We start from the raw sequence: 26,677 nt of genomic DNA on the forward strand, positions 1-26,677 counted from the left end.
TCTAATTTCCAAATTTACATTATTTAGTATCACATTATTTTGGATTCGAATATCTTCATTTTTTCTAAAGTCTTACAAAAAATAGCAGTATTTATGACTTGACTGACCTTTTTATACTCCACTCTTCCCTGTAGTGTATAAAAAACCCACAATTAGCAAGGGAAGCACTACGACCTCCAATTCATTGGGTGCTCTCATAGTCTCTACCGTTAGACTTGGTTTTACAACCATCTCTCCTGGCAATACAAACAGGATTCACATTCTTCACTAGGGCTAAAGACAGGAGTGGTTAGAGGGCTCAACTTGCCACAGCTCAGTCACCTTGAGGAGAATAGGAGCCCCTTGCCACAGCTCAATCACCTTGAGGAGAATAGGAGCCCCTTGCCACAGCTCAATCACCTTGAGGAGAATAGGAGCCCCTAACATTTGCAGAATTCAGCTGATGAAGGATACAGTTTATCCAGAGGTAATTTGCTACAAAAACAAGGCTTTTGGCATCTAAACCTCCAGTGCATCACAAACTTCCTGCTATTATCTAATAACACCCCCCAGCCATCACTGTTTCCATGGTAACCGACAGAGAAATAGCAGCCTGCCAAATGGCTTTTGTAGTTCCTTTTCCAGCTTGTTTTTTTCAGTATAGAATTAAAACTAGCTGGGAAAAGAACCAGACTAATCCTTGCAAACAGGAACACAATGTAGTTTGAAAAGTACAACTGGGTTTGGGACAAGAAGTATAGAAAACCTTTAATAAAGTCAGCCTGATAGAATAAAAAAGGTCTATTGAAGTATACTTGATAAGCTTTATGACAGTCTTAAGACAATATAGCCTGACATCAGCCAGAATATAGATAAGGTGCCCTTCACTTAGTCTTTGATTTGAACTAAACAAAAAAAGGAATCGGAATGAATGTAAAAGCAAGCTTAAACAAGTCTACTATGCCCCTGAGGAATGACAGTAATATCATTAAAGGAAAGGGTAATTTACTCTAAAATCAAAATGAATGAGCAGTAGTTGGCAGACTTGGACTACAGGACAGTGGAAAAAAAAAAAAAAAACCAGCACCTTGGAGGAGTGAAATGTTTAATCCAAGGGATGATGTCTACATGAAGCTGACTGAGCTGATGCATGAATCAGAGGGCACTGGTGCTTATGAAACAAAGACCTCCTTACTGTCTCAGCACAGGGCGAAATTGTTACGAATACAGTGTGTGGAACTGGAGCAGCTTTCAGCAGATCAGCAGTTAACGGAGATCTGCTCAAGGTGCCAGACTACAAAATAAACAGCTGCTGCAAGGGTGGAGGAGTTTGAATTTTTAAAAAATCAAGACTATTTCTCTTTGAAAGTGGCCCCAAACAAATGCTTTTCTGTCTCAAAACTGCACACTTGAACAAAGTGCAGGAAATCTCATGACTCTTCCATGTCCGCCTGAGATGAGAAACTGTGACTCAAGTCAAACAGGCATTAACTTCTCCTCCGAGGGGTCAAAGCTAATAGGAGGTTGAAAGATTCCCTCCCACAACCTCTAATAAACCCTGAATGTCTCGGTGACAGACATGAAAATTACAATCTGTAGTAGTACACCGAGATAGGTCTCTAAGAGTTACAGGAAGTCAGACTCCTACAAATCCCACACAGAAGACTAACCTAATTTGTACTTTTTAAATTATGCTTTACCTTGGGCTGTATGAATCATGAGTCATGTTCTCATCGCCTGAGTTTATAAAGAAAAGTAGACAAAAATTTGCAATAATCACTTTCTTTCAATCCTTTGGAAAAAAGGATTATTTATAAGATAAAGATGAGGCACTCTAAGATATATTTCCAAGGCCGTCAACTCAAAGAAAGGGTTCTGCACTTCGAGTTTAGCTACATTTGTACAGCTCCAGGTTTTTGGAAATCTGTTAGTGAGACCTGAAGGAATCTTCAAAAGTTTAAACTTGTATCCTGTTTACACAAAAATGGAATTTACAGGTTCTGGGGAAAAAAGGTCACTTTTTACTCACGTGTGATTATAATTTCAAACATATTAATATTCAATTTCCCAATGTTAAACAAAAGCCAGAACTGAGATGATATACAAAATTTGCATGAAATTCAATCATAGTTCAGACTAGGCCAGAAGCCAAAACTTACTACAGTCAACAACCTGAAGTACCAACATGTTTATATTTCTTCCCAAATCCCTTTCCTCAGCCAACTTTGTAAAAATCTCAGGCAAATTTTCTTACTTATTGGATCAGTATTTTAATCAAATCAGCTACCATCGTCATAGTGCAGATTCCCTTGCCACTGGCAGACCATTACACGGACGTTACCACTTCTGAGTATTTCATGGCCTGTATTCTCATTCATGTTCATCAAAATAAACTCCAAGAAGGCTGAGGAGAACAGAAAGCTACAGCATGGGGCACGGCAGGATAAGGTTCCGTTCCAAATGGTTGCCCACAGAAACAATGTATGCGGTAGTTATGCTCTCCATCTACTTGTTACCCTATAACATAACTGATGTGTACTACCAGGAAATAGCTCTTGATCACCATGTGTCATATCTTTATGTGAGAAAATGAAGAAATTCAGCTCACTGGAGGGGAGAAGAAATGGGATATTTCTGGGCACCAGAATATTGTGAATGTGTAATATTTGGAAATTGCTTGTATATAAAATGATTTATCCAAAAAGCATACTTAGGGAATTCTTAAGCTCCAAATCTATAAATAGGCCCAAATTTTTAAAAAGGGTGGTGGTGGTGGTGAATGTATATGTGTAAAGAAACAGTAACAGAATACTTAAATACAGAGCAACAAAGAAAGTAAGTGTGAAAAACTAAAAACCACTATTATACCAAAGGCTATATATACTATAGCTTATTTGCCAATCCGGCGGCTAGAAGAATGACTCTAGGAGGAAGGTGCAGTACTAGCATATGCTAGATGAGCTCCAGGAGGAGACAGATGATTTCATCTTACTCATTCACTGCTACAACCCCAGGTCCCAGTACCACTCCTGGCAACAAGCTGAGGTTCCATACATCCAGCTTCAGAAGAGGGTCTGAACTTAAATAATGAGACATACAGTGTTTCTCTACTATTTATGTAACAGGAGTCTTACTAAGGGCAGGATGAATTTTTCACACATGTGAACTTGGTATTTAACTGAGTGGAAGCTGTGTACAGAAGTATAATCATATCTAAAACGAATATAGCAAAAGTTGGTTTGTCTGATTCTCAAGTGGTACTCCTTAGTACATGAGAAGGCTGCTTGCCAATGAAACCGAAGGCTTAGGGAGCAAGTTCAGTTGAAAAAACACTGGCAACTACCAATCCCCTAACAAAGATCAAACTTTTTATGTAAACATAACGAAAGAAAACCTAATCAATGGAAATTATACCTACAAAAGGTGCTTAATGGCATATATGCAAAATTACCCAATATGCTTTAAAAATACCATGCATGGAAACCCAATACACACCAGGAAAACACTCAGTCTGTTAACTGTATTCTTATGGAAGTATATCTGACGAAGAACTGACACGAGTGCTAATAATGATGTGCTCTGGCTTAGGTCTATTCAAAACTCAGCCTGGGCCAGGTGCAGTGGCTCATGCCTGTAATCCCAGCACTCTGGGAGGCAGAGGTGGGCGAATCACCTGAGGTCAGGAGTTTGAGAACAGCCTGGCCAACATGGTGAAACCTCATTTCTACTAAACATACAAAAATTAGTTGGGGGTCCTGGCACGCGCCTGTAACCCCAGCTACTCGGGAGGCTAAGGCAAGAGAATCGCTTGAACCGGGGAGGCAGAGGTTGCAGTGAGCTGAGATCGTGCCACTTGCACTGCAGCCTGGGCGACAGAGTGAGACTCCGTCTCTAAAAAACAAACAAAAAAACAGCCTGTGGGTTGGCCTTCCACACTGACTGGGTCTGGCTTAATATTATAAGCTGAATGATCAGGAATGCTGGTTAGGAAGAGACACAAATCCTGAAAATAAAATAATTTGTTCTTTTCTTGGCGTTACTATCTTTCTTAGATCTAAGGTGCAACACTTTTGATTTTTTAAAAAAAATTAATAACCCTAGTATTCCTCAAATGTCACACAATCAAGGTAAGAGCTGGGGTGGAAGCTGAAGTTATTATATAGTTATTAATTTTTTGGTCACTGTTTTTCTACCTGAATGTGGACAGATCACCATCTCTGATAATCTGGCTTCAGTTTCCTCTCTCTGAAAGAGTTACAGATTCACATGTATTTCAGGAGAAGGCTAAGAAGGAACAAAGATACATGTAATGCTCCCTTACAGAAAAGTGGCCATATTACCATGAAAAACACTTAAAACAAAGGCTTCTTCAGGGACGTCTTCCTTAGCTTCCTTCCTCTTCCTTAGCCTCCCACTAGCTTGAGTCATCCTTCTAAGGCTTTCCTTCACAGCATTGATCACAACTGCAATAATTTGAGTAATTAGGAATATTTACCTACCCCAACCAGACTGTATCTCCAGGAGGACAGGGAGTTTATCATCAATGAAATGAGCCCCCAGCACCTAGCATAAGGCTGTCAATTCTTGTTGCATATGTAAATAAATGAAGGAGCACTTTGGAAGTCAAAAGTTAACCATGGGGACGTAATCACTTGAAAATGTTTCATCAACAAAATGTGTATTCCCATGCTCGAAACCTGAAAGTAGAAGCTTTTAGGGGTTCTCCTTTTTTCACAGACTAGTAAGAGGCAGGAAGAGCGTAAGAAGAAGAGAATACTCACTGGTGGTGGCTTCTTTCTCATCTCAAATATGCGTGTGGCACCAAAACTGAGTGAAGCAATAGTAGGGCACCTCCCTAGTGAGGGTTCATCATCACTGTGCCAGTCCACACTGTCCTTCTCATTGCGGTAAAGATTGCAGAGTAAGGAGTTGAAGGTGTGGCCGGTGTTCTCTTCAATGCGGTTCTTTAGTGTGCGCAGCACAGGATGCCACTGCGGTCCACAGACCAAGAAAAGGGCAGAGACAGTCGCATAGCACACAAAATGGCAGCCGCGTGGAAAAACAGAAAGAAAGGGCAAAATCAGCCAAGTTATAACCAGGGCATGAAATAAGCAAATCAGTTGGAATGCAATAAACAGAAGGCAAGAAAAGTAGTTTAATTCCCTCCCATCGTTTCTATTTTGAAGCAAGTTGATCTCTGCAATGTTATAAAAGTACTAAATTTAGTACAGCAATATCATGAGGACCAGAATCTATCTATCCATCTCATCCTTTCCATGTGAAACACATGGCTTTTGCAAAAAAGCAAGTATCAGTATCTTCAGGGCAGCGACCTTGGTAAGTCATTAAGGTGGTAAGTGGAGCAGCAAAGCTGATATGTCACTAGGTAGTCAGCAGACCCAGACTAAAGCCTGAAGACTGGAAAAACTTTCCTGCTGGGTGGCCCTCTGTTCATTCTATTCCTGTTTTATCTTGATTGGGAGAATCGCTTTTTAAAAATGATCTTTAATATTTCCAGAGTGGCTAATTTCCTAAAAACATAACCGAAGAGTAAAAACATTCTTTTCTAGAAAATGAGAATCGTGATAGGCTCTTGACAAGTGTACGAGACATCAACTACAGAAGACAAACAGGTTCCATAGACCTGCCTCCAGGGCACTGGCTTCACTGATGTAATTCATATTTGGAACTGTCTTGCCACGTATACTACAGGAAGCAATGACCCCTGACCTTAGATTGTACTTGGGAGCTACAAACAACATAGCTTATATTGGTTCTTGCTAGAATGCTGTCTTTTCTCCCAGAAATCTCGAGGACTTTACAAAGCTTCCTTTAGAACAGTGGTTCTCAAACTTTACATGAGAAATTATTGAGGAGCCCAAATAACTTTTGTTTATATGGGTTATGGCCATCAGTTTTTACCATATTTAAAATTAAAACTGAAAAAATTTTCAACTACTGGTTAATTCATTTAAAATGCAATGACAGGCCAGGCACCATGGCTCACGCCTGTAATCCCAGCACTTTGGGAGGCCAAGGCGGGTGGATCACGAGGTCAGGAGTTCAAGACCAGCCTGGCCAACATGGTGAAACCCTGTTTCTACTAAAAATACAAAAATCAGCTGGGCGTGGTGGCATGCGCCCGTAGTCCCAGCTACTCAGGAGGCTGAGGCAGAAGAATCACTTGAACCCAGGAGGCAGAGGTTGCAGTGAGCCAACATTGTGCCACTGCACTCCAGCCTGGGTGACAAGGAGACTCTGTCTCAAAAAAAAAAAAAAAAATTAAATTAAAATAAAAAAAAATGCAATGACAAATCCATTACATGTTAACATCAACATTTTAATGAAAACTAACTATAATTTCCAATACAAATAACTGAATAATTGATGAGAAGGGTGACATCATTTTGCAAATCTTTTTAATATCTAACTTAATAGAAGAGAACTGATTCTCATATTTGTTTCTGCATTCAATCTGTTAAAATAGGTCATTTTTATTGAAGTATATGAAGGAAATTGGCTTCACATAGGTATGTAGTTCACAGCCTTTTCAAACAACTGTAGACATTCTTCTTTGATATTATACCAAAACTCAACAAGTGCTGGTTTCTTTTTTCTTTTTTCTGAGACCACGTCAATCTTTTAATTGGTATAGAAACTACTTTTATTTCAAGAGAGCCCTTGTGCTCTGCCTTTGATTTTGTGTACAACATATACAAAATCTATGGCTATCAAGTTAAAGTAGGATCAGAGTTAAAACTACCTGTCAAGACAGTTTTGGGATGAAATGACTACATTTACCATCTGGAGAGCTATTTGCTGTCTAGAGGTGAGAGGAGTCTGTACAATGTCGCCACTGGGCGGGAGGGTGGAGCTGGCTGTCCAAGGAGGGGCAGCCATCCCCTCTGCACACTAAGTGAAGGCGGTGCGGTACTATCTGGAAATCATGGAGCTGGACTGGGACTGGCTGGAGGAGGTGGTGGCGCCCTCGACTGGGAGAAGCCACTGTGGCTGGACTCCAGGCTCGTCATGGAACCTCTGAAACCCTCGGAGCCTATCACCTTGGTGTAGTACATCACTCTACAGTTGTGCGAAGGGATGTGCAGGGACGCGAGCACATCATCCACCCGAGGCAGGCTGGCGGCGTCCGCAGGCATGCTGTGGAATTTCCACTGCAGGATGTAGAGGCCCGGCCACCTGGTCACATGGGAGCCTTGGCATACCTTCTCCTTCTTTACAGATCAGAGACGACTCCACCATGCCGCAGTTGCGGCCTCGCTGCCAGACTGTGTCTATGAGCTGCACATTGTCCCCACCTGGAGAGGTGGGGCCCCCAGGGAGTCCTTTTAGGGTGGCTGTGGCGACCTCTTGGAGTGATAGATGTTAAAGACAATGTCCCCTTTGTACAAGTCGAAATTCCAAGTGATGACTGAAGAGGCATCCACAATCTGAATGAGAATCTTGTGTGGGGCTCCTCTGAAGATGCTTGCAGACTGGTAGACGGTCTCAGTTCAGAGCTTGAGGTCTTCGTTCTCCAGCTCCTCCACAGTCCAGTACAGAGATTTGGGGACCAGTCCACCCTCTGACACTTTGCACATACACTCTCCACTCAGGAAATCTGGAATAATCTGTCAATGTAATCCAGCAGGCCTCCAGGACCCTGGTAGTCATTTCCTGCATAAATGAGGAATTTCCTTCCGGCGTTGTCATCAATAAATGGACTAACTAGTGTCCAGAGCACAGGAAATACCGTGGGTGCCCGCAGGATGAGAAGTCGGCCCAGTCTCTCAGGGTAATTGGCCTTCACCACCTCGATGATCCACCACAGCGCTTTGACATCAGGTCTCCACAAGTGGCGCATGTTCAGCCCTTTCAAGTCCACCAGGCAGGTCCATGAGCTGATATGCCAAATAAAGACTTCTGTATTCTCTTCACATCGCCTTAGCCCTTCTTCATTTATGGAGAGGATGTATCTCAGCAGGGCTTCCTCCCCAAATACTCTCACCAACCCGTTGGTGTCCATCTGCCCCAGCCTGAGTACACAGAGGGGCCACCCACCTTTGTCGTAATGATGCCAGCCTCCCGTGTAGTAATCCTGAAGGAACCAGTGGAGGGGTCCAGGTAGCAAGAACGTAGTCTACCTGGTGCTGCTTCCTCCACGTCAAAGATTGACAAACGATCTCTTTGGTTTTCTCAATATTAAAATCCCGTGCACGTAGGAACTGAAGAATATGCTCATCTTTTGGAATTTTGCCCTTGTGGGTCTTGTGGAGCCACTAGTGAAGTCTAATGAGAAAGCTCTCCGGCAGCGGAGTCAAATTGCCCAGGTATCTCTTGATGTAGTCGGCATCTACATCGTTTGTCATCAGGGGTGCCCACCACGGGCTCAGGTGTGCTGGGGCTGCTGAGGGCATCGCCACTCAGCCCCTTCTTGAGGGCAGCATCTGGGATGATGACGGCCATGGACGCTGTTTGTTTCTTGCAGGATGACGAAGATGTCTCTGAAGAGGGCGTGATGGAAGGCGGAGTGCAACAGGGCACAAAGGTTATGCCTTCTTCTTCTAAATGGCAAAGGTAGTATTCAATGATTTCCTTTCCTTTTTAAATGTTGCTGGTATATTGTTTCATTCCAATTTTTTTCCATGGTACTTTCAAAATCAAAGAAAGATTTAATATCCAAACTTGCAGACTGTTCAAAACAGGTCCAATCTTTATTTTCAGGGTGAATGGTGTAGCGACTGGAAAATGTTTCATCATGAGCCTCAATATGCAAAGTACGTTCCCAAGAATTCAGTGAGTTCTTCTGGACAAAATAAACGTAACCAAATCCCGCAATGTTCTGCAGCAGTCTTGGTGCATCTACATCCAGCTTGCAGCACCTTTCAATGACATAAATAGCCCCATCTTCACTCTTGAATTCATTCACAGTGTCACTGTCCACAAACATCAGAATCAAAGGACACGTAGGGAACCTCCTTTCACAGGCAGCCATAATAATTCAAAGGGGTATTCGTACAGCCTCACTGCTGACTGGTATTTTTGCACCATGATTGTAATACAACAGCAATCCTTTCACACCTGTCTTGCCGAAGATAATCATTAAGAATGGTATTTTATGCTGAACATGGTGACAGGATATTCAAACATACAAAAACTGAATATCCTCAAGGAACCCAAAGTCTAGCTCTTGTCAGAAAGGCTGGGCCTGGGATGCGGGGTGGCAAGGGGCACTCCTACCAACAGCTCTGCGGGGCAGTCATGGTTCCGCTAACAGGCGCTGACTTCTTAAAAGTTAATTGCAATATGGAATCGGAAACCATATCAAACTTTTCATATTCTTTTATATATAAAGCCACTGTCAGCCGAGGCAATAAAGTGAGAACCCTCTCTACAAAAAATAAGCCAGGCACAGTGGCACATGTTTGTGGTCCCAGGTACTTGGGAGGCTGAGGCAGGAGGATCACTTGAGCCCAGGAGTTCAAGGCTGCAGTGATCTAGGATTGAGCCACTGTGCTCGCTCCAGCCTGGGCAATACCTGAGCAAGACCCTGTGTCTCTAAAATAAATGCTTTAAATTAAAAAAATAATAATAAAGCCATTGCTCCAGCCTACACTTTGAATGAATCTTTAACCTTGCATGGTTTTGTAACATCAACCACTGGTCATCTGGAAAATATTAGTTCACTAAGTTATATAGATCTTCTAAAAGGTGACACATTTCATTATACAACAACAACAAAAAATTCTCATCCGAGAGTATTACCACTGATCTCAGCAGAAAAGCCTAAATAATGGGAAGAAGTCAGGCTCAAAGTGGCTATGATGGTTAATATTGAGAGTCAACTTGATTGGGTGTGTCTGTGAGGGTACTGCAAAAAGAGATTAACATTTGAGTCAGGGGGCTGGGGAAGGCAGACCCCCCCTTAATCTGGTGGGCACAATCTTATCAGCTGCCAGCAAATATAAAGCAGGCAGAAAAATGTGAAGAGACTGGTCTAGCCTCCCAGCCTACATCATTCTCCCGTGCTGGGTGCTTCCTGTCCTCAAACATCGGACTCCAAGTTCTTCAGTTTTGGGACTGGGACTGGCTCTCCTTGCTCCTCAGCTTGCAGACAGTCTATTATGGGACCTTGTTATTGTGTAAGCTAGTATGTAATAAACTCCCATATATATATGTATGTATGTATATGTATCTATCCTATTAGATCTGTTCCTCTAGAGAACCCTAATAGTAGCAGATATCAGTTTTCCAAAATTCTAATTTTTGCTTGAAAACTCAACTTTTATCATTAGTAAAAAATCTCGTCCATTGTTTTCCTTGAAGTGACATTCACGTCACTCATTTATGAGGAAATGTCTGCCAAATGTCTGCCAAATACTCAAGTATGAATAACCACAGTCGGTCTGCCGGTTGTATTTTAAGTAAAAACAATCCACAACAAAAGTAGCTAGTTCAGCTTACAGCTCAAACAATCACACTTCAGTTTGTAGCAGGAGTGCTTTAGGTATACTTTTAATTTCATCAAGAAGACTATTCGGAAGACACATACTCAAAGACCAAGATTTAATAAAACGAATAATGTTTCACCAACAGACATTCTTAAATGAAACTGGCATTCTTAAAAGTTTACATTGGAAGGGCATGATGATGATTAACACAATGACTACTAGTACAGTTTGGTGACAATGGCTTGATTCATGCTAAGGCGCTGGCAGCTTTATCCACCATTACCATCAGTGCAAACCCAACAGAGTGAAAATACCATATGGACTTAGTATTATTATGAAAATAGTTTTACTTGTAGATTCCCAAAAAAGGTTTCATGAACCCTCACCAGGGATCTACGGATTATACTCTAAGAACTGCTACTTTAGGGAACTCCTTGAATGTGAATTGTATTAGTCTGTTCTCATGCTGCTAATAAAGACATACCCAAGACTGGGTAATTTACAAAGAAAAAGAGGTTCAATGGACTGACAGTTCCACATAGCTGGGGAGGCCTCACAATCAAGGCAGAAGGCAAAGGAGGAGCAAAGTCACATCTTACATGGCAGCAGGCAAGAGAGCGTGTGCAGGGAACTGCCATTTATAAAACCATCCGATCTCATGAGACTTATTCACTGCCATGAAAACAGTAAGGGAGAAACTGCCCCCATGATTCAATTATCTCCACCTGGCCCCACCCTTGACACACGGGGATTATTACAATTCAAGGTGAGATTTGCATGGGGACACAGCCAAACCATATCATGTTATGTGTTTCATAGTGAGGAAACAGATGTTCAGCAAAGGAAAGACTATTACTGTTACTATTATTAAGTATATCCCATGGTTGTCAGGTAAAACTGCCAGGGAAGCTTACATAATCACTCAGCTTTACTCTGATGTGAAAACCATGGTTAAAGATGGAATTCCTTGTTACGGATATTACATTATAATATTATATTCTAAGCAGAGGATTTTAAAAAATAAACAGCAAAAACAACAAACAGTTGGCTAATGGGACACCTGCGGAGACTCAGGAAGCCTCTGGAAGTTGGAAGTTTCTGTATCTCTTGTTCTCCTTTTTTATTGTGGTAGAAAAACACTTAACATGAGATCCACCCTCATAAAACAAAAATATTAAATTAACCTTTATTCAGAGAATAAATTCAAAAGTGAAATTTCAATAATAATGTCAGCAGGCTGTATTTCCTATTTACAGTTTTAAATTTATCTTCATAGAGATAAAGATCAGATGCTAGAATTACACACTTAACAAGAAAAACAAGAATGTAAAGGAAGAAGATAGGTTTTTTTCCACAATGTCACCGAGAATCTAATTAGCACTTCCCTGACTTGCTTAAGGACTGAGTACTGAGATAACATAGAGTTTGCGTTATGTTTCTAAGTAGGTATTTTTTTTTTCTGGGTTATTTTTGGCACTGAAATAGAGAGAAAGGAAGAAAAAGGGGGATAATGAACTAGAGGATTAATTTAGACTCTCCAACCAATACTCTATATACAGATGCCTCAGAACTGAATGTCTAAATTAAAATTCAGCATTATCTCACTGTTCAGTGAAGACAGTTTATCCTTAAAAGACAGTTTAGGAAAAGAATACAAAAAACATCAATCACAGAAGTGAAAGGACCTATTCAGTGGATTTCAAACAGCGTTGTATAGAGTTCTAGGTACCTCAGCAGTACCTCTGGGTCTACAGAAGAAAGGAGAGGTCAAGTTGGTGGGACTCCCAGCCAGTCAAGGCTCTGATCTGTTTTATACACTGGGCTCATATGAGATTTAGTTTGAACAAAAACTAAAACAAGTTAAAAAACCCATGACTGAAATTGCTCCTTTTGCATGGGATATTAAGCCTCAGGTAATGACAATTTTTAAACTAAATAAGTACCCCCAACATATATATACACACATTAGTGAATCCACCTTTAAAAAAATCTGAGAGGTCGGGGTGTAGCCGATAATCACAACTATTCAAGGAAGCTGAGGCAGGAGGATCACTTGAGCCCAGGTGTTCAACACCAGCCTGGGCAACATAACAAGACCTTATATCTAAATTTAAAATGAAAGTAAATAAAAATCTGAAAAAGGGCAGCTCTTTTTTGTTCAAGATAGTATACAAATGAACTAAATATATTACCAATAAAGACAAAGTTATGAGCCAGTCAAATCTGAATTAAAGAATTCTAATTTGACCACATTAATATCCAACAAGAGGGTTGTTTGAATAAGCTATGGCACACATAGATTACAGAATACTGTACAGTGATTAAATATGATGTTGTACAAGAGTATTAGTGATAACATGTTAATGATACACAGTTAAATGAAACGCGCTATATATACATACATATATACGTATACAGTATACGTATATATGTATACGTATATATGTATACGTATATATGTATACAGTATACGTATATATGTACATATACACACATGTATGTGTATATACACACATACATACGTATATATACACATACATATATATGTATATATACACACATATATATGTGTATATATATACACACACACATATATATTTGAATGACAGAGTCTTGCTCTGTCTCCCAGGCTGGAGCACAGTGGTGTGATCATAGCTCACTGTAACCTCAAACTCCTAGGCTCAAGCGATCCTCCTGCCTCCACCCAGATAATTTTTAAATTTTTGTAGAGAAGGCATCTCGTGACATTGTCCAGGATGGTTATGAACTCCTGGCCTCAAGCGATCCTTCCACCGTGGCCTCCCAAAGTGTTGGGATTATAGACATGAGCCACCACACCTGGCCTATTTTATTATTACAGAAAAAAAGATTCTCTAGGCATATTTGTCTAAAATATCAAGATTGGAACCAAAACATCGGGCAGAATTATCAAGAATTTTAATATTCTTCATGTTTATCTGCAGTTTCTAAGTTTTCAACAAGCACATACTAACATTAAAAAAAAAAGGATTGTCATAAATTCTTTTGAAGAGTTGTCAAAATGTTGCCACAGTGTCGGACAACAAGAGGCTACTTTACTCAGCAGATTCTATGTGCGTTGTGTTTATTCCCACCGGTTCTTAACCACGGGCAATTTTACCCCCCAGCAGATGTTTACCAATGTCTTGAGTTGGTTTTGGTTGTCACAACTGGTGAGGGGTGCCACTGGCATCTAACAGGTGGAGGTCATGGATACTGCTAAACATCCTACAACGCAAAGGATAGACCCACAAGAAAGAATTATCCAGCCCAAAATGGTAATACTACTGAGGTTGAGAAATCCTGTTCTAAAAGATTAACTAGAATGAATGAGAAAGAACTTCCCCACAGCCCATTTAATCTTCAAATTCTCTGCTATGACTACTAACAAGAAGATAAATTAATTCTGACAGAAACAAGGAAAGCAGGCTCTGTTGGACTGGCCTAATTCCATTATCTCCATGTTTCAAAATCAACCTCAGATAAAGGGTCTTGGCACTTCCCCGGCTCACATTCTAAATGAAGCCCTCGAAACCAAAGCATGCAGTTATCTCCTTACGTGAACAGGCCATGTTCCCTCGGTCAATGTTTTCTCCCTGAACATTTTAGTAAATTGGTAGCTTGCAATTACACATTTCTAGAAGCTCTGAAATGTGTCACATTTCTGTGTATCCCAATGCCATAAGCAAAACTCCATTTTCTTCAAAGCCTCTTTCAATAAAACATAACATTATTTGCCAAAGGCAAGATTCCAGGAACTAAACAGGGAGCTATTTCTTGGACCTTAACTCTGTCCCCTGGATGAGCTTAATTTATATACTAGAATATCTTGGTCTACTTTCATGGAAATTTTTTAAAAGCAAAAGCAGCAGCAGAAACAAGCCAAAGCAGTAATCAGATGGAAGTCTGAGAACTGCAGCCATAGAATAAATACAAAGTTAACAAGAAAAACACCAGATTTTTTTTTTTCACAAATAGCAAAAGAGTCTGAGAAACAGAAAAAGACATATTGACCTCACTCGCCAGTCATAAGGACTCAGCCCCACAGCAAATGCATACCAGCGTGTACACAGAAGGATTACAGCCAGAAGAGCTGGGGAAAGAGGGATATTAGGAGAAGAAATAGTTCATTTTCCTGAAATCCTAGACTCTGGTTCAGTTTACTCTAGTTCTAGTTTTTTCTCATCCTCTAGCTCATCTATGGATCAAAAGCACATGAAGGATGACAACAACGACGACTCAATGTTTCAACCCAGAGAGGTTTTTTGAACTCGGAACCAGCATGCATCTCTGCAAGGTAATCTGTTGTTATTTTATAGCACTCAACACATAGTATATAGTCTATAAAACCATACCAATGACAATATTTTGACATACGTGAGGATTTGGTTCCATAGTGATTCTTGAGTAAGTGTAAGGAAGTTCTCCATACCATGCTGTAAGTCTTGGTTGCTGATAAGTTATATCTAAGAAAGAAAATACAGGCCTTTGAAATGGTTTAATACTATTTAAGGTGTTACTACTGAGTGCCAACTCTGTGCCCTGCAATGCGCTATGAGAAATACAAAGGAAAAGTAAGAATAGGCTCTGACCCAAAGTTCCACCTTCACAGAAGATATGGGACTTGGCAAGTAGAATGAACAAGAGAAACCACTACGTTGGCAGACACTGCATGGGCAAAGGCTCTGAGATGAGATTGTGAGTGACTTGCTTGTATTAGTGATGACAGAAACAAGAGAGGGCAAAGAGTCACACTGGGGAACAGTGGGGCTCAGACTAGGGACGGTCTCAAAAAGCAGAATATGGAGCCTGAACTCCTGCCTGCAGAAGTTTGTGGTACGAACATCCATATGAGAAACAAGATAAACTGCTCATTCATGTGTCCAACGTTGTGTAAACCTTTTTGATTCAAAGGAGGAAAAAGTGTCCTGACCAACTGTAGCATGCAGTTGATTTTCGTCAGAAGGCTTTGATGTTCCAATTTATAGAAGCAGTTATCCATAGATCTACTCTTTTTCCCACTACTGGTATAACCACAACAATAAGAACAATAATAGTAATAGCAGCAGCTAATACTCACTGAAGGCTTACTACGTACCAGGCAATCTTGTGTTATCTCATTTTATTAACACAGCAACCTTATAAGGTAGACAATATTATTTGTTTAATTTTACAGATAAGAAAACCAGGGATCAGAGAGTTACTTAACTGTAATTTGCTTAAAATTAACAACTACTTTGAATGAAAGAGCCAACAATCAAAGCCATGTCTGTCACCAAAAGCCCTGCTGCAGAAACTGCGGGAGTTGAGAGAAGGCTGTCCTGAAGGCTGAGAGGAAGCTGACTCCCATTCTGAAGCATGAGTAACAAAAATGAAGCCAGTACAGTCGGCCTTTCGTATCTGTGGGTTCCACATTCACCATGATCAAAAATACTCAAACCATGGATCAAACACACACACACAAAATACATAAAAATTAAAAATAACAATACTATGGATGAAAAATACTCAAAAAATATATACAAATTAAAAATAACAATACCACAATAAAAACAGTATAACAACTATTTACATATCACTTACATTGTATTAGGTATTATAATGATTTAAAGGATACTAGAGGACGTGCATAGGTTATATGCACATACTATGATAGTTTTGTTTTTTTTTTTTCCCCGAGATGGAGTCTCGCTCTATTGCCAGGCCAGAGTGCAGTGGCGCGATCTTGGCTCACTGCAACCTCCGCCTCCTGGATTCAAGCAATTCTCTTGCCTCAGCCTCCCGGAGCAGCTGGGACTACAGGTGCACACCACCATGCCCGGCTAATTTTTGTATTTTTAGTAGAGATGGGGTTTCACCATGTTGGCCAGGATGGTCTCGATCTCCCGACCTCGTGATCCACCTGCCTCGGCCTCCCAAAGTGCTGGGATTACAGGTGTGAGCCACCACGCCCAGCCACTATGATAGTTTTTATAAAAGGATTTGAGCATACATGAATCCTGGAACCAATCCCCTGTGGATACTGAGGGACAACTATATATACTTTGCCTCTTTACAGAAAATTTACATTCACTCAATGTGCCAGAAAGAAAATTCTATGCTAGAGCACAGACGCCCCCCAGTGACCACCTGTGGTATAACAGGCACTGTTGGCTTGTGGATGCCCACAGAGATTCAGGTTCCAACTCAGGTAACAAACTGCTGTGTCACTTTTACAAGCTCAGGAGAGTACAGATGCTGAAGCTAGAGGAGATTGGACTCTTCTGGTGAAAGTTAAAGAAGAATGCAAAGTCAGCAAGGAGTGTGAAAGAATGTATGCAAAATGGGATCAGAAAAAAAGAAAGCTCTATAAGTTTCTATGAAGTAAAACGTTGGCACCATTTGAAGCAACAGTCAGTGAACAAACACAAAAGGAAGTAAGTATATCAGCCATAGTTCAGCCAACCAAATTTCCTTTGGTTCCTGAACTCTCACCTCTATCCTCTTGCCATGTTCTCTCTGATCTCTGGGCCTTCCACCTGCTGTTTCTCCTCCCTGGAATACTTTTCCCTGTCCTTTCTGGCTAATTCTACTTTCTTAGGATCTCAGGTTTTGAATTTCTGTTTAAGACTAGCTAAGTAGAGGCGATGGTATTAGGAAACATTCCAGAGAGGGAGAACACGCAGCACCAACTGTGACCTCTGGGATCTACTTACCCTCTCTGATGCCGGTCCTCTGTTTCCAGGGAACATCTTGACAAAGCTGTTCCAATATCCAGTCAGCTTCTTTTACATCAACAAAGCCAGGATACAAACAGACCCTGGGTGTAGAATGAACCATTGTTAACCAAAGAACATGGTTAGACTCTAAACGTTAGTGGAAACAGTTAATCTGGATGCAGCCTCCAATGGGTAGATGAAATCATCTTACCACAGCTCCCACAGCAAGCAGAGCCTAACATCACCCAGGTCATGAGGCGCCATATGTAAAATAAGCTCCTTTCATGTTGGGACAAATAAAAGAGGCAATGAAGGATAAATGGATGATAGGTAAGGGCTTTTATAGATCATAATTCAAACACTACTCCAGTACTGCTTAGCTGTGAAGCCCTGGGCAAGTTACTAAACCTCTCTGAACTTTGGTTTTCTCATCTGTAACCTGAGATGACATCAACCTCATAGGTTCACTGTAAAGAGTAAATAGAATAAGGCTGGGTGCAGTGGCTCATGCCTGTAATCTCAGCACTTTGGGAGGCTGAGGCAGGTGGATCACCTGAGGTCAGGAGTTCAAGACCAGTCTGACCAACATGGTGAAACCCCGTGTCGACCAAAAATACAAAATTAGCTGGGTGTGGTGGTGCACACCTGTAGTTCCAGCTACTTGGAAGGCTGAGGCAGGAGAATCACTTGAATCCGGGGGCGGAGGTTGCAGTAAGCCAAGATCACACCATTGCACTCCAACCTGGGCTATAAGAGCAAAACTCCGTTTCAAAAAAAAAAGAGTAACTAATAAAATGCCTGGCCCTGTTTTATTTAAACAATTGGTAGTCTTCTGAGACTACACTAATTCTAGGGAAAGCTAGAGCTCATTATGACTGTATCAAAATAAACACAGCTAATGAGGGTTCTTTCTCCCACTGAATATGTGTTTACTTCAACAATGCCAACTCAGCTCAAAATAATTTTGGATATCTTTCTTAAGACATCTTCTGAAAGCCCACGGAAGATTCTCTTAAACTGCCTTGGTAGCAAATCTTCACTCTTTGAAGGTGCATCTGATTTTCTGAAAGAGCCAAAGCTTACCTGAAGCCATACCTAGTTAACAGTAAGATATGACCAAAATGATAAAACTGGTTTGAGTGACTTGCTTTAAAAGAAAAGTTCCAAAAAGGGTTATAACCATGGCAGAGCCATTGTTCCAGCGGAAGCTCTTAAGAAATTCATTTAGGGCCGGGCGCGGTGGCTCACGCCTGTTAATCCCAGCACTTTGGGAGGCCAAGGCGGGTGGATCACGAGGTCAGGAGATCAAGACCATCCTGGCTAACACAGTGAAACCCTGTCTTTACTAAAAATACAAAAAATTAGCCGGGCGTGATGGGGGGCGCCTGTAGTCCCAGCTACTTGAGAGGCTGAGGCAGGAGAATGGTGTGAACCCCGGAGGTGGAGCTTGCAGTGAGCCGAGATCGCACCACTGCATTCCAGCCTGGGGGACAGAGAGAGACTCCATCTCAAAAAAAACCAAAAAAACAAAAAAACAAAAAAAAAAGAAATTCATTTAGATGTGTAAGTTCTAATATATTTGTTTTAAATGTCTCATTATTTTATTACAATTAGTATACTCAAGCATTAAGGTGATTTTAATGTTTCAATGTTTTTAAATGTTTTTAAAACAATGACTAATGCCTAATATACCCTAAATAGTATATGTTTAACTACTGAAATCTACCCTAGGCCAGGTATGGTGGCTCACACCTGTAATCCCAACACTTTGGGAGGCCAAGGTGGGCAGATCACTTGAGCCCAGGAGTTCAAGGCCAGCCTGGGCAATATGATGAAACCCCATCACTACCAAAAAAAAAATACAAAAATTAGCCAGGTGTGGTGGCACACACCTGTAGTCCCAGCTACTCAGACACTGAAGTGGGAGGGTGGCTTGAGCCCAGGAGGCAGAGGTTGCAGTGAGCCGAGATCGTGCCACTGCACCCTAGACTGGGCGACAGAGCCAGACTCTGTTTCAAAAACAAAAAGACAACAAAAAAAGAAATTTACCCTAGTGTAGGAATATGTAATATTATATTCAATAATATATAATATGTAATACACATGAAATACAATAATAATATAACGTAGCACTCACAGCACCTAAGTCCAGGCTAGACCCAACTCTAATATCAAGTTACTATGTGGCATTAAGAAAAAATATTCAGGCCAGGCACGGTGGCTCACACCTGTAATCCCAGCACATTGGGAGGCTGAGGCAGGTGGATTAGCTGAGGTCAGGAGTTGAGACCAGCCTGACCAACATGGTGAAATCCCGTCTCTACTAAAAATACAAAAAAATTAGCTGGGCTTGGTGACACATGCCTGTAATCCCAGCTACTTGGGAGGCTGAGGCAGGAGAATCTCTTGAACCTAGGAGGCGGAGGTTGCAGTGAGCCGGGACAGCACCATTGCACTCCAGCCTGGGCTAACAAGAGCAAAACTCTGTCTTGAAAAGAAAAAAGAAAAAATATTCAATCTTCCTAGGTCTCATTTCCTCATCTAAAAAACTGGGGAAGTAATAGCTATGATATCTGACAGAAAGATTTGGAACTATATCTGAAAATGTTTTGATGCTAGAAATATTATATAAAAAGGAGATACTATCAAATTTTTGCCCCCCAAGAATTTAAGGGGCAGAAGTTACCTATTTGCAACAAGGGAGTAGACTTTTTTAAACTTTAAGTTTGGGGTACATGTGCAGGTTTGTTATATAGGTATGCTTGTGTCATAGGGGTTTGTTGTACAGATTATTTCATCATGCAGGTGTTAAGCGTAGTGCCCATTAGTTATTTTTCCTGTTCCTCTCCCTCCTCCCACCCTCCACCCTCCGACAAGCCCCAGTGTCTATTGTTCCCCTCTATGTGTCCCTGTGTTCTCAACATTTGGCTCCCACTTACAAGTGAGAACATGCAGTATTTGGTTTTCTGTTCCCACGTTAGTTTACTGAGGATAAAGGTCTCTAGCTCCGTCCATGTTCCTGCAAAGGACATGCTTTCATTCCTTTTAATGGCTGCATAGTATTCCATAATGTATATGTACCACATTTCCTTTATCTAGGGGAGTAAACTATTTTAAGAGACTATAACTCAGTGATAATGACAGTCACTTCTTGTGAGGATTCGCTTACCTAGATACACCTGTGGGTGACAGGCTGATTTCATACACACCCTCTCTGCTAAAGAAACAAAGGAAACAGACTTGTTAGTTTGAAGCAAAACAATATGCTCTACCCAGTGAAGAGTTATCCTTCCTAACTGCCAAAGTCCTGGCTCACCAAAGTCATTTAATTATGAGAGAGGCATAATCTCCACCTTCTTCTACCACTGAGATAAAGGGCAAGATCATGGTATATCATTAATGACACTGGGAATGGAACTGTGACAGGATCAGGCCATGGACACAAAAACTGGGATAAAATCAATTCTGATTCTACCTCTTTTATTCTACCCATAATTGAGGCAGATATGGTCCAGGAATCTATTGCCCAAAGAGGGGTCAAATAGAGCACTGCTCTGGAGAATGTGGAATAGGGGATACATTTAACAGGCAGCAAGCACATCTCAGGGCTCTGGCCTTCTGTTGCTTTCAAAAATATACATCTGATGAGGTTCCTCTTCTGATTAAAATCCTCCAATGGCACCCCAAAACTGCATTCAAGGTCCTCATAATGCAGCTCTATCTTCTGACAGCTCCCATAAACTCATGATCCTCTAGCAGCAATCAACTGCTTGGAATCTCCTGAATACACTACTATGTTTCTAACTCCATGTTTTTCAATATGCTGGAATGCCAACCCATCAACCAGCACCCCCAAACCAATCCGCCTTCGGTTATGGTCTAGTGGAAAACTCTAATTCACCTTTCAAAAATCCTGGCTTCAGCATCACCTCTTTTAAACTTTTCCTGACCTTTAATCCAGGCAAATAATATTAACCTCTCATCCTCTGTGTTACCACTAGACCTTAGATACAGTCTATTTTTTCATGATGTACAAGATTACAATTTATCTGATTAAATGTCTATTTCATTTACTAGACAGTGGAGTCCTGAGGTGCAAAGAATAGGTAGGTTATTGTTTCCCAGTGTCTGCACATAGCAGATGGGCAATAAAGGTTTACTGAATTTAATCAAATGTGAAAATGTATAAAGCTGTTGCAGAACTGCCAGGTGGTGAGGCCCATAATGAGAAAAGTGACACAGACTGGATAGGTATATCAAGACAATTGTGTCAGATCCTTCTGAGAGAGAGATACGTTATAGAGAATAATGCGAAGGGGCACTTTTCACATCACCTTCTGTCATGGGAGTTAGTGGTTCATGATCTGAGCTAGGCTTTTAAGTAGATGTATGAGTGCCTTTCAGTCAAAATGTAGGCATAGCTGTCACACATATTTACTACATTTTCTACATGCATTGTCTATAAAGTTTCCGAGTATACAGAGAACACAGTGTTTCAATATGATATATTTTTGGCCCACATTCAGAAATGGCTCACGAAGACATTTCCAGCTTTTTTTTTTTTTTTAACCTAGCAAACTTTAGATAACCAGAATTAACAGATTCCAGGACCAAGTAGGAATGAGTTCTGTCCTTTTTCTCTGACAATTGCCAGTTTTGGGTGGGCCAAATGTCGCATCTGTAGCTTACAACATGTTTCATGGTTTTGTTTATTCTCCTTATCACCAATGAAGCCACTAACACACTTGTTTTTTTTAAAAACAACCAAGGCCTGGCATGGTAGCTCATCCCTGCAATATCAGCACTTTGGGAGGCTGAGGTGGGAGGATCATTTGAGCCCAGGAATTCGAGACCAGCCCAGGCAACATAGGGAGATCTCATCTCTACAAAAAATTTTTTAAAAAATGAGCAAAGCATGGCGGTGTGCGCCTGTGGGCCCAGCTACTCGGGAGGCTGAGGTGGGAGGATCACTTGAGCCTAGAAGATGGAGGCTACAGTGAGTTTTGATTATGCCACTACACTCCAGCCTAACAGAGTGACAGCCTGTTCCAAAAAACTAAAAAATAATAAACAACCAAAGACTATTAGAACTAGCCTGTGACTTTTTCTAATATATACAAGCCAATCTGCAAGCAGTCAAACAGCATAACAAACAGATTGATCATGGGCAAGAACATTTATATAATGCTAATTTGCTAAGATAAAAGAATAGTTTCTACTGACAATTTATCTACATCAGATGAAAGCTGACAAGCATAAAAAGAGGAGTCAAAGCATCTCTCACTAACTTTGGACAAGAACATTTAGACACAGATCAATATAAGAAGAATGTTTACTATCATTTAAACTGTTCTGGAATAATTACATGGTTTTAATAAATGGACTGTAAGCTCATCTACAGCACTAGCAGCTTTCACAGCATTGCTAGTAAAATGGCAATTAATGGCTTCTCAAAGAACCATGCTTCAATGACTCAGGAAAAATCCCTCTCTGTCTCTGCCTGAGAGGTTTAGCTTACTGTCTACCGATATCAGTGAAATAGGGCCAGGAAATCTACACGAGTCAAAGTTTAACATATGGCTATCTTTGTTGCATTTTCCATACCATCAGCAAATTCAGAAAGTCTTCTCAAAAGATCAAGTTTAAAGACATTTGAGATGGGAATATCCCAGACTAAAATTAAGACACTTATTGGGCCATTCTCTTCCAGATAGAAAAAACAGTAAGGAAAGATTCCAGTCTCTTCATTTCACTGTGGGCAACAATTACAGGAAGACAGCAAATTACTTACTCAATCACTCGTGGCTCGGGAGCTCTACGTACTACCTGCAAGGAAATAGGCGGATCTTACTTCTGGAATGTTCTTAATCCTCACAGATACTGACTTACCATATATTCCCATTTCTGGTCAAAATAAAGTTAAAAACTATCTCTTTTCTATTCCAACTTCTCACTAACCCACCAGGATCCTTGTCTCTGCTCTTCTTAAAACTACTTCACATTTGCTAGTAGACGGTAAAAGAAGATACAATTATTAATAGAATAAATTTTCCTAGCAGCCAGCAGCTCTGGAAAAATCTTGACAATAATCTTTTTTAAAATAGGAAATATGCTATAAAATAAGGAGTTTCAATAGTAATTTATACAGTTGTTACTGTGGCAAGATACCCAACTTTTTAACTTTTCCACATTATTAAAAAGTAAATCTTCACTGTTTCTTACATTTTTCCTCATGGGAAAAAAGGGCTAAAAAATCAGGCATTTTGCTGTAATAACTGAAATTTTAATCTAATTCCAAAGACGTTGAAGTGCAACAGCACTGAAGACAGCACAGTCTTAGAACTGCTGGAGCTCAAATAACAAATGCAAGCAGGCTCTCATTATGGTGTAACCTCCTTGCCAAAAATACGGGAATAACATGTGACCATAAACTAGAAGCAGACTACGAAGAATCCCCAGACATAGAAAGGAACTGAAATACTCCGCATTTCATTATTATTATAGTTCTTCTGCTCTGCTATTAGTGAATTTATTCAGTCATTATTTATTTGAGTGTCCACTGTGTGAATATCACTTTTTAAAGCAAATTTTTGTCACTATTGAAGAAAAAAACCAAGAATTTACCTGCTGAGGTTCTTTGAACACAAACTCTCTGTCAGAGAGATGATGCTCTTTGTTCTTCCAGGTCTGGCCAGGCTTCTGGTAGAGATGGCTCTTAGCAGTGGTAGCTGAAGCAAGAGAGGGGACAGCCTCAAACCAGGGGAAAGTCTGTTCTCAGCACCTTCTACAGAGCAAGAGCCAACAAAGCCCACTTGGAGATGATCTCTATGACATGTAGAAACTAACTGGTAAAGTCAACAGAAGACACTGAAAGGTTTGAGGGTGTGGACTAAATATGAGGAACACTAAAGACCCACCCTTAGCTCACCATCAACAAAACAGACAACATTTCAGCCACATTTAAACAATTCCTTGACATCAATTGAAATGGAAGTCCATTATAAACCAAAAGGATATAAATAAAAGAGAATGAGAGTTGTCCATATCCACACACACACAAAATCCCTACAGATTCTTGCCTGGCTGAGCAATGGCCTGGCTCTTAGCAGGGGCAGCCCAGGCTCCCTGAACTCGAGCTCGCCGTCTTTTTTCCTCCATGTTGACCAAAAAGGCTTCTGCTCCGAGCTTTTGGGAGATTTTGTTTCTGCTTCAAACTACTCCATGGTATCTGTTTATTAAAACAAAACAGTGGTTTTAGTTACGATTGTGAACAATTACTCCTAAGGCATAATTAATTTCAGGTAGAAGACTCTCAACAGCAATACAGCCTCTACGTAAAATAAGTTTCTGTCATCGCAGCATTTCAATCAAGAAGCCTAAGTCATTTGGGGCTGCTGGCTTTAGCATTTACCTTTTGTAATCTTATTATAGTACTTTTGTTTCTTTCACAAGAAAGTGCATTTTAAGAAATTCTAAAATCAGGACCTATCACAAACCACATTCCTCTTAATATTCCCCAAGAGTAGAATATAAGGAAATTGTACTATTCCCATTTTCACCTACATGGACATTGAGAAATAGGCTAAGACTGTTTCCAGGCATATATTGCATTATCACCAGCTGCATCAAACTTCCCTGGAAGTTTGTTCAAAACACCTACGGTCCACCTCCAGAAAATCTGATTTAGGATGGATACAGGTATTTGTCTTTAAAACAAGCAATGTAAGATTTGACACTATACAGGTATGTATGTGGACCGCAAAGTTTAGTGATATACCCAAAGTCACTCAGGAAATCAACGATAGGTAGATTAACATTCAACTTTTATTAAATTCCTGTCTCCAGCTAACTGATAAATCCACCTCATAATGGCTAATAATACTAATTTGACAGTTGTACCAGTAAGTTTAGCCTACAGCAAATACAGAAGCACGTACTGCTACCAAAACAACAAGGAAATTCAAGCCACATGTTCCAAATCTGTAATCTATTTCTTTATGCTTCTACCTAAGAAAGCTTCACACCTCAAGTTCTCAAAGGTAAAAGCTCATTTTATATTAATAGCTTGCTTAGCCTATAGATTTCCAGGTCCCATCTCCCACCTCGTCTGACTCAGTAGAGCTGAGCCAGGTCCAGGAATCTGTGTATTTCACGAGTTCCCCCAGGTGATAAGCATGTAATTCATTTCATTTAATAGGTGGGGAGACCACAGAGGCTGCCATCTGCCCAGAAGAGTTAATGACAATCAAATACCAATTCTTCAATCCCAGAAGCTCCCGTTTGACATGTTCTCTCACTTGAGGCCCTAAAAGCGTAACACAATTACCTACAATCCCCGCAGAGGATACAACTTGCTCACCTTCTTGCTCCGTTCACTCGGGAGCCATATGTTATTGGTCAGGGAACAACTGTCGAAAATACAGATTCCAGAGCCCCATCCCAGACCTACTCAACTTGAAGAGTCCCAGAATTTGTTACCTAACGCCACCCTCAACCCAGGAGTTCTTAATGCACACAGAGCTTGAGAACCAGTGCTGTAAAGGACAAGGACTCTGGCGCCAGCCAGAACTCGCTTTGAATCCAGATCTGTCACTTCCCAGCTGCTAGGCCCACAACAAATGACTGCACCTTTCTGAACCCCAGTTTTTCCTCAGTAAACAGGGAGTCACTTTCTGCACGGTTGAGGTGCAGACTAAGCGAGCTCCGCAGGTGGAAGAGCTTGGTCCTGGCTAAGGGTACTTCCTTTTCCTAATTTAGATCCTTCTCTTCCAGGAGACCTAGAATGAGGCCCCGGAGGTCGCCCGGGAAGAGACTTCAGGGGTGGTCCTCACACCCCCAGCCCCGCGCACCCAGCAGTAAGTCGGAAACGCGCACTTACGGGCAGAGCCGGGCGCGCCAGTCCAAACCCGCTAGGACTTGGGGCACCCCTCGTAGCGAGGTACCCACTCCGCAGTCTGTGGTCGGAACCTTAAGAGTGAAGCACCGACTCCAGCAACTCCCAATTACAGGCCGCGGCGTCAGGCACTTCCTCTCGACGTTACGCAGCGCCGCCGCTACTTCCGGTGCACCGTCCTCAGTCCGGGTAGTCCCACATCCCCCGCGCCTGAAGGGCCTAATCACCGAAGACGCTGATGAGGGACAGGGGTTGCAGCGGACAGGGATTGACAGTGCGGTGGAGCGGTGTGAAGGGGTCGGGGTTTGGCAAAGATGGAAGTGAAGGCGTGTCTCCTACGTGAGTTCCTCGAAACTGGAGATGTTCAAGCATCGGCATCTTTGTGGCAAAAAGAGCGACCGGGTCCCTGCGGGGCTAGATAAAGGGAGAGGAGTTTAGGGGACCTGGTTATAATGTGCTAGGCAAAAGGATTTGCATTTTATCCTAAAAGTCACGGAGAGCCTGAGATGAGCCTCCTTTGTGTTCCTATTGCAGCCTGTGCACGCCTCCGAACACAGAATTTACAGCAGGGCATAGGACCACGCCTTAATTCGCCTTGGCGCTCTCCAGTGCTAAGCAAATTTTGCTTGAGTGAACAGACC

General features: G+C 41.3%; 1 protein-coding gene and 1 pseudogene across 8 annotated transcripts in view; both read right to left on the reverse strand.

Moving 5' to 3' along the window:
* ALKBH3 (alkB homolog 3, alpha-ketoglutarate dependent dioxygenase) overlaps window positions 1–26,119 on the reverse strand; it is a 40,560-nt gene extending 14,441 nt beyond the window's left edge. For 2 of the 8 annotated variants that reach the window (XM_015114253.3, XM_077961031.1), the window contains exons 1-8: window positions 26,022–26,119; window positions 24,223–24,371; window positions 23,768–23,871; window positions 22,935–22,969; window positions 20,313–20,357; window positions 17,141–17,244; window positions 14,823–14,911; window positions 4,761–4,970 (exon numbers count right to left, since the gene is read on the reverse strand). In XM_015114253.3, coding sequence (XP_014969739.2) covers window positions 4,761–4,970; window positions 14,823–14,911; window positions 17,141–17,244; window positions 20,313–20,357; window positions 22,935–22,969; window positions 23,768–23,871; window positions 24,223–24,301 — 666 coding nt within the window. In that variant the 5' untranslated portion in view covers window positions 24,302–24,371; window positions 26,022–26,119. 8 annotated transcript variants of the gene reach the window in all.
* Window positions 6,782–9,175, reverse strand: LOC715959 (SEC14-like protein 1 pseudogene; annotated as a pseudogene).
* Window positions 26,120–26,677: the final 558 nt, after the last annotated feature.

The sequence above is a fragment of the Macaca mulatta genome, chromosome 14 (genome assembly GCF_049350105.2).
Source record: "Macaca mulatta isolate MMU2019108-1 chromosome 14, T2T-MMU8v2.0, whole genome shotgun sequence".
Lineage (NCBI taxonomy): Eukaryota > Metazoa > Chordata > Mammalia > Primates > Cercopithecidae > Macaca > Macaca mulatta.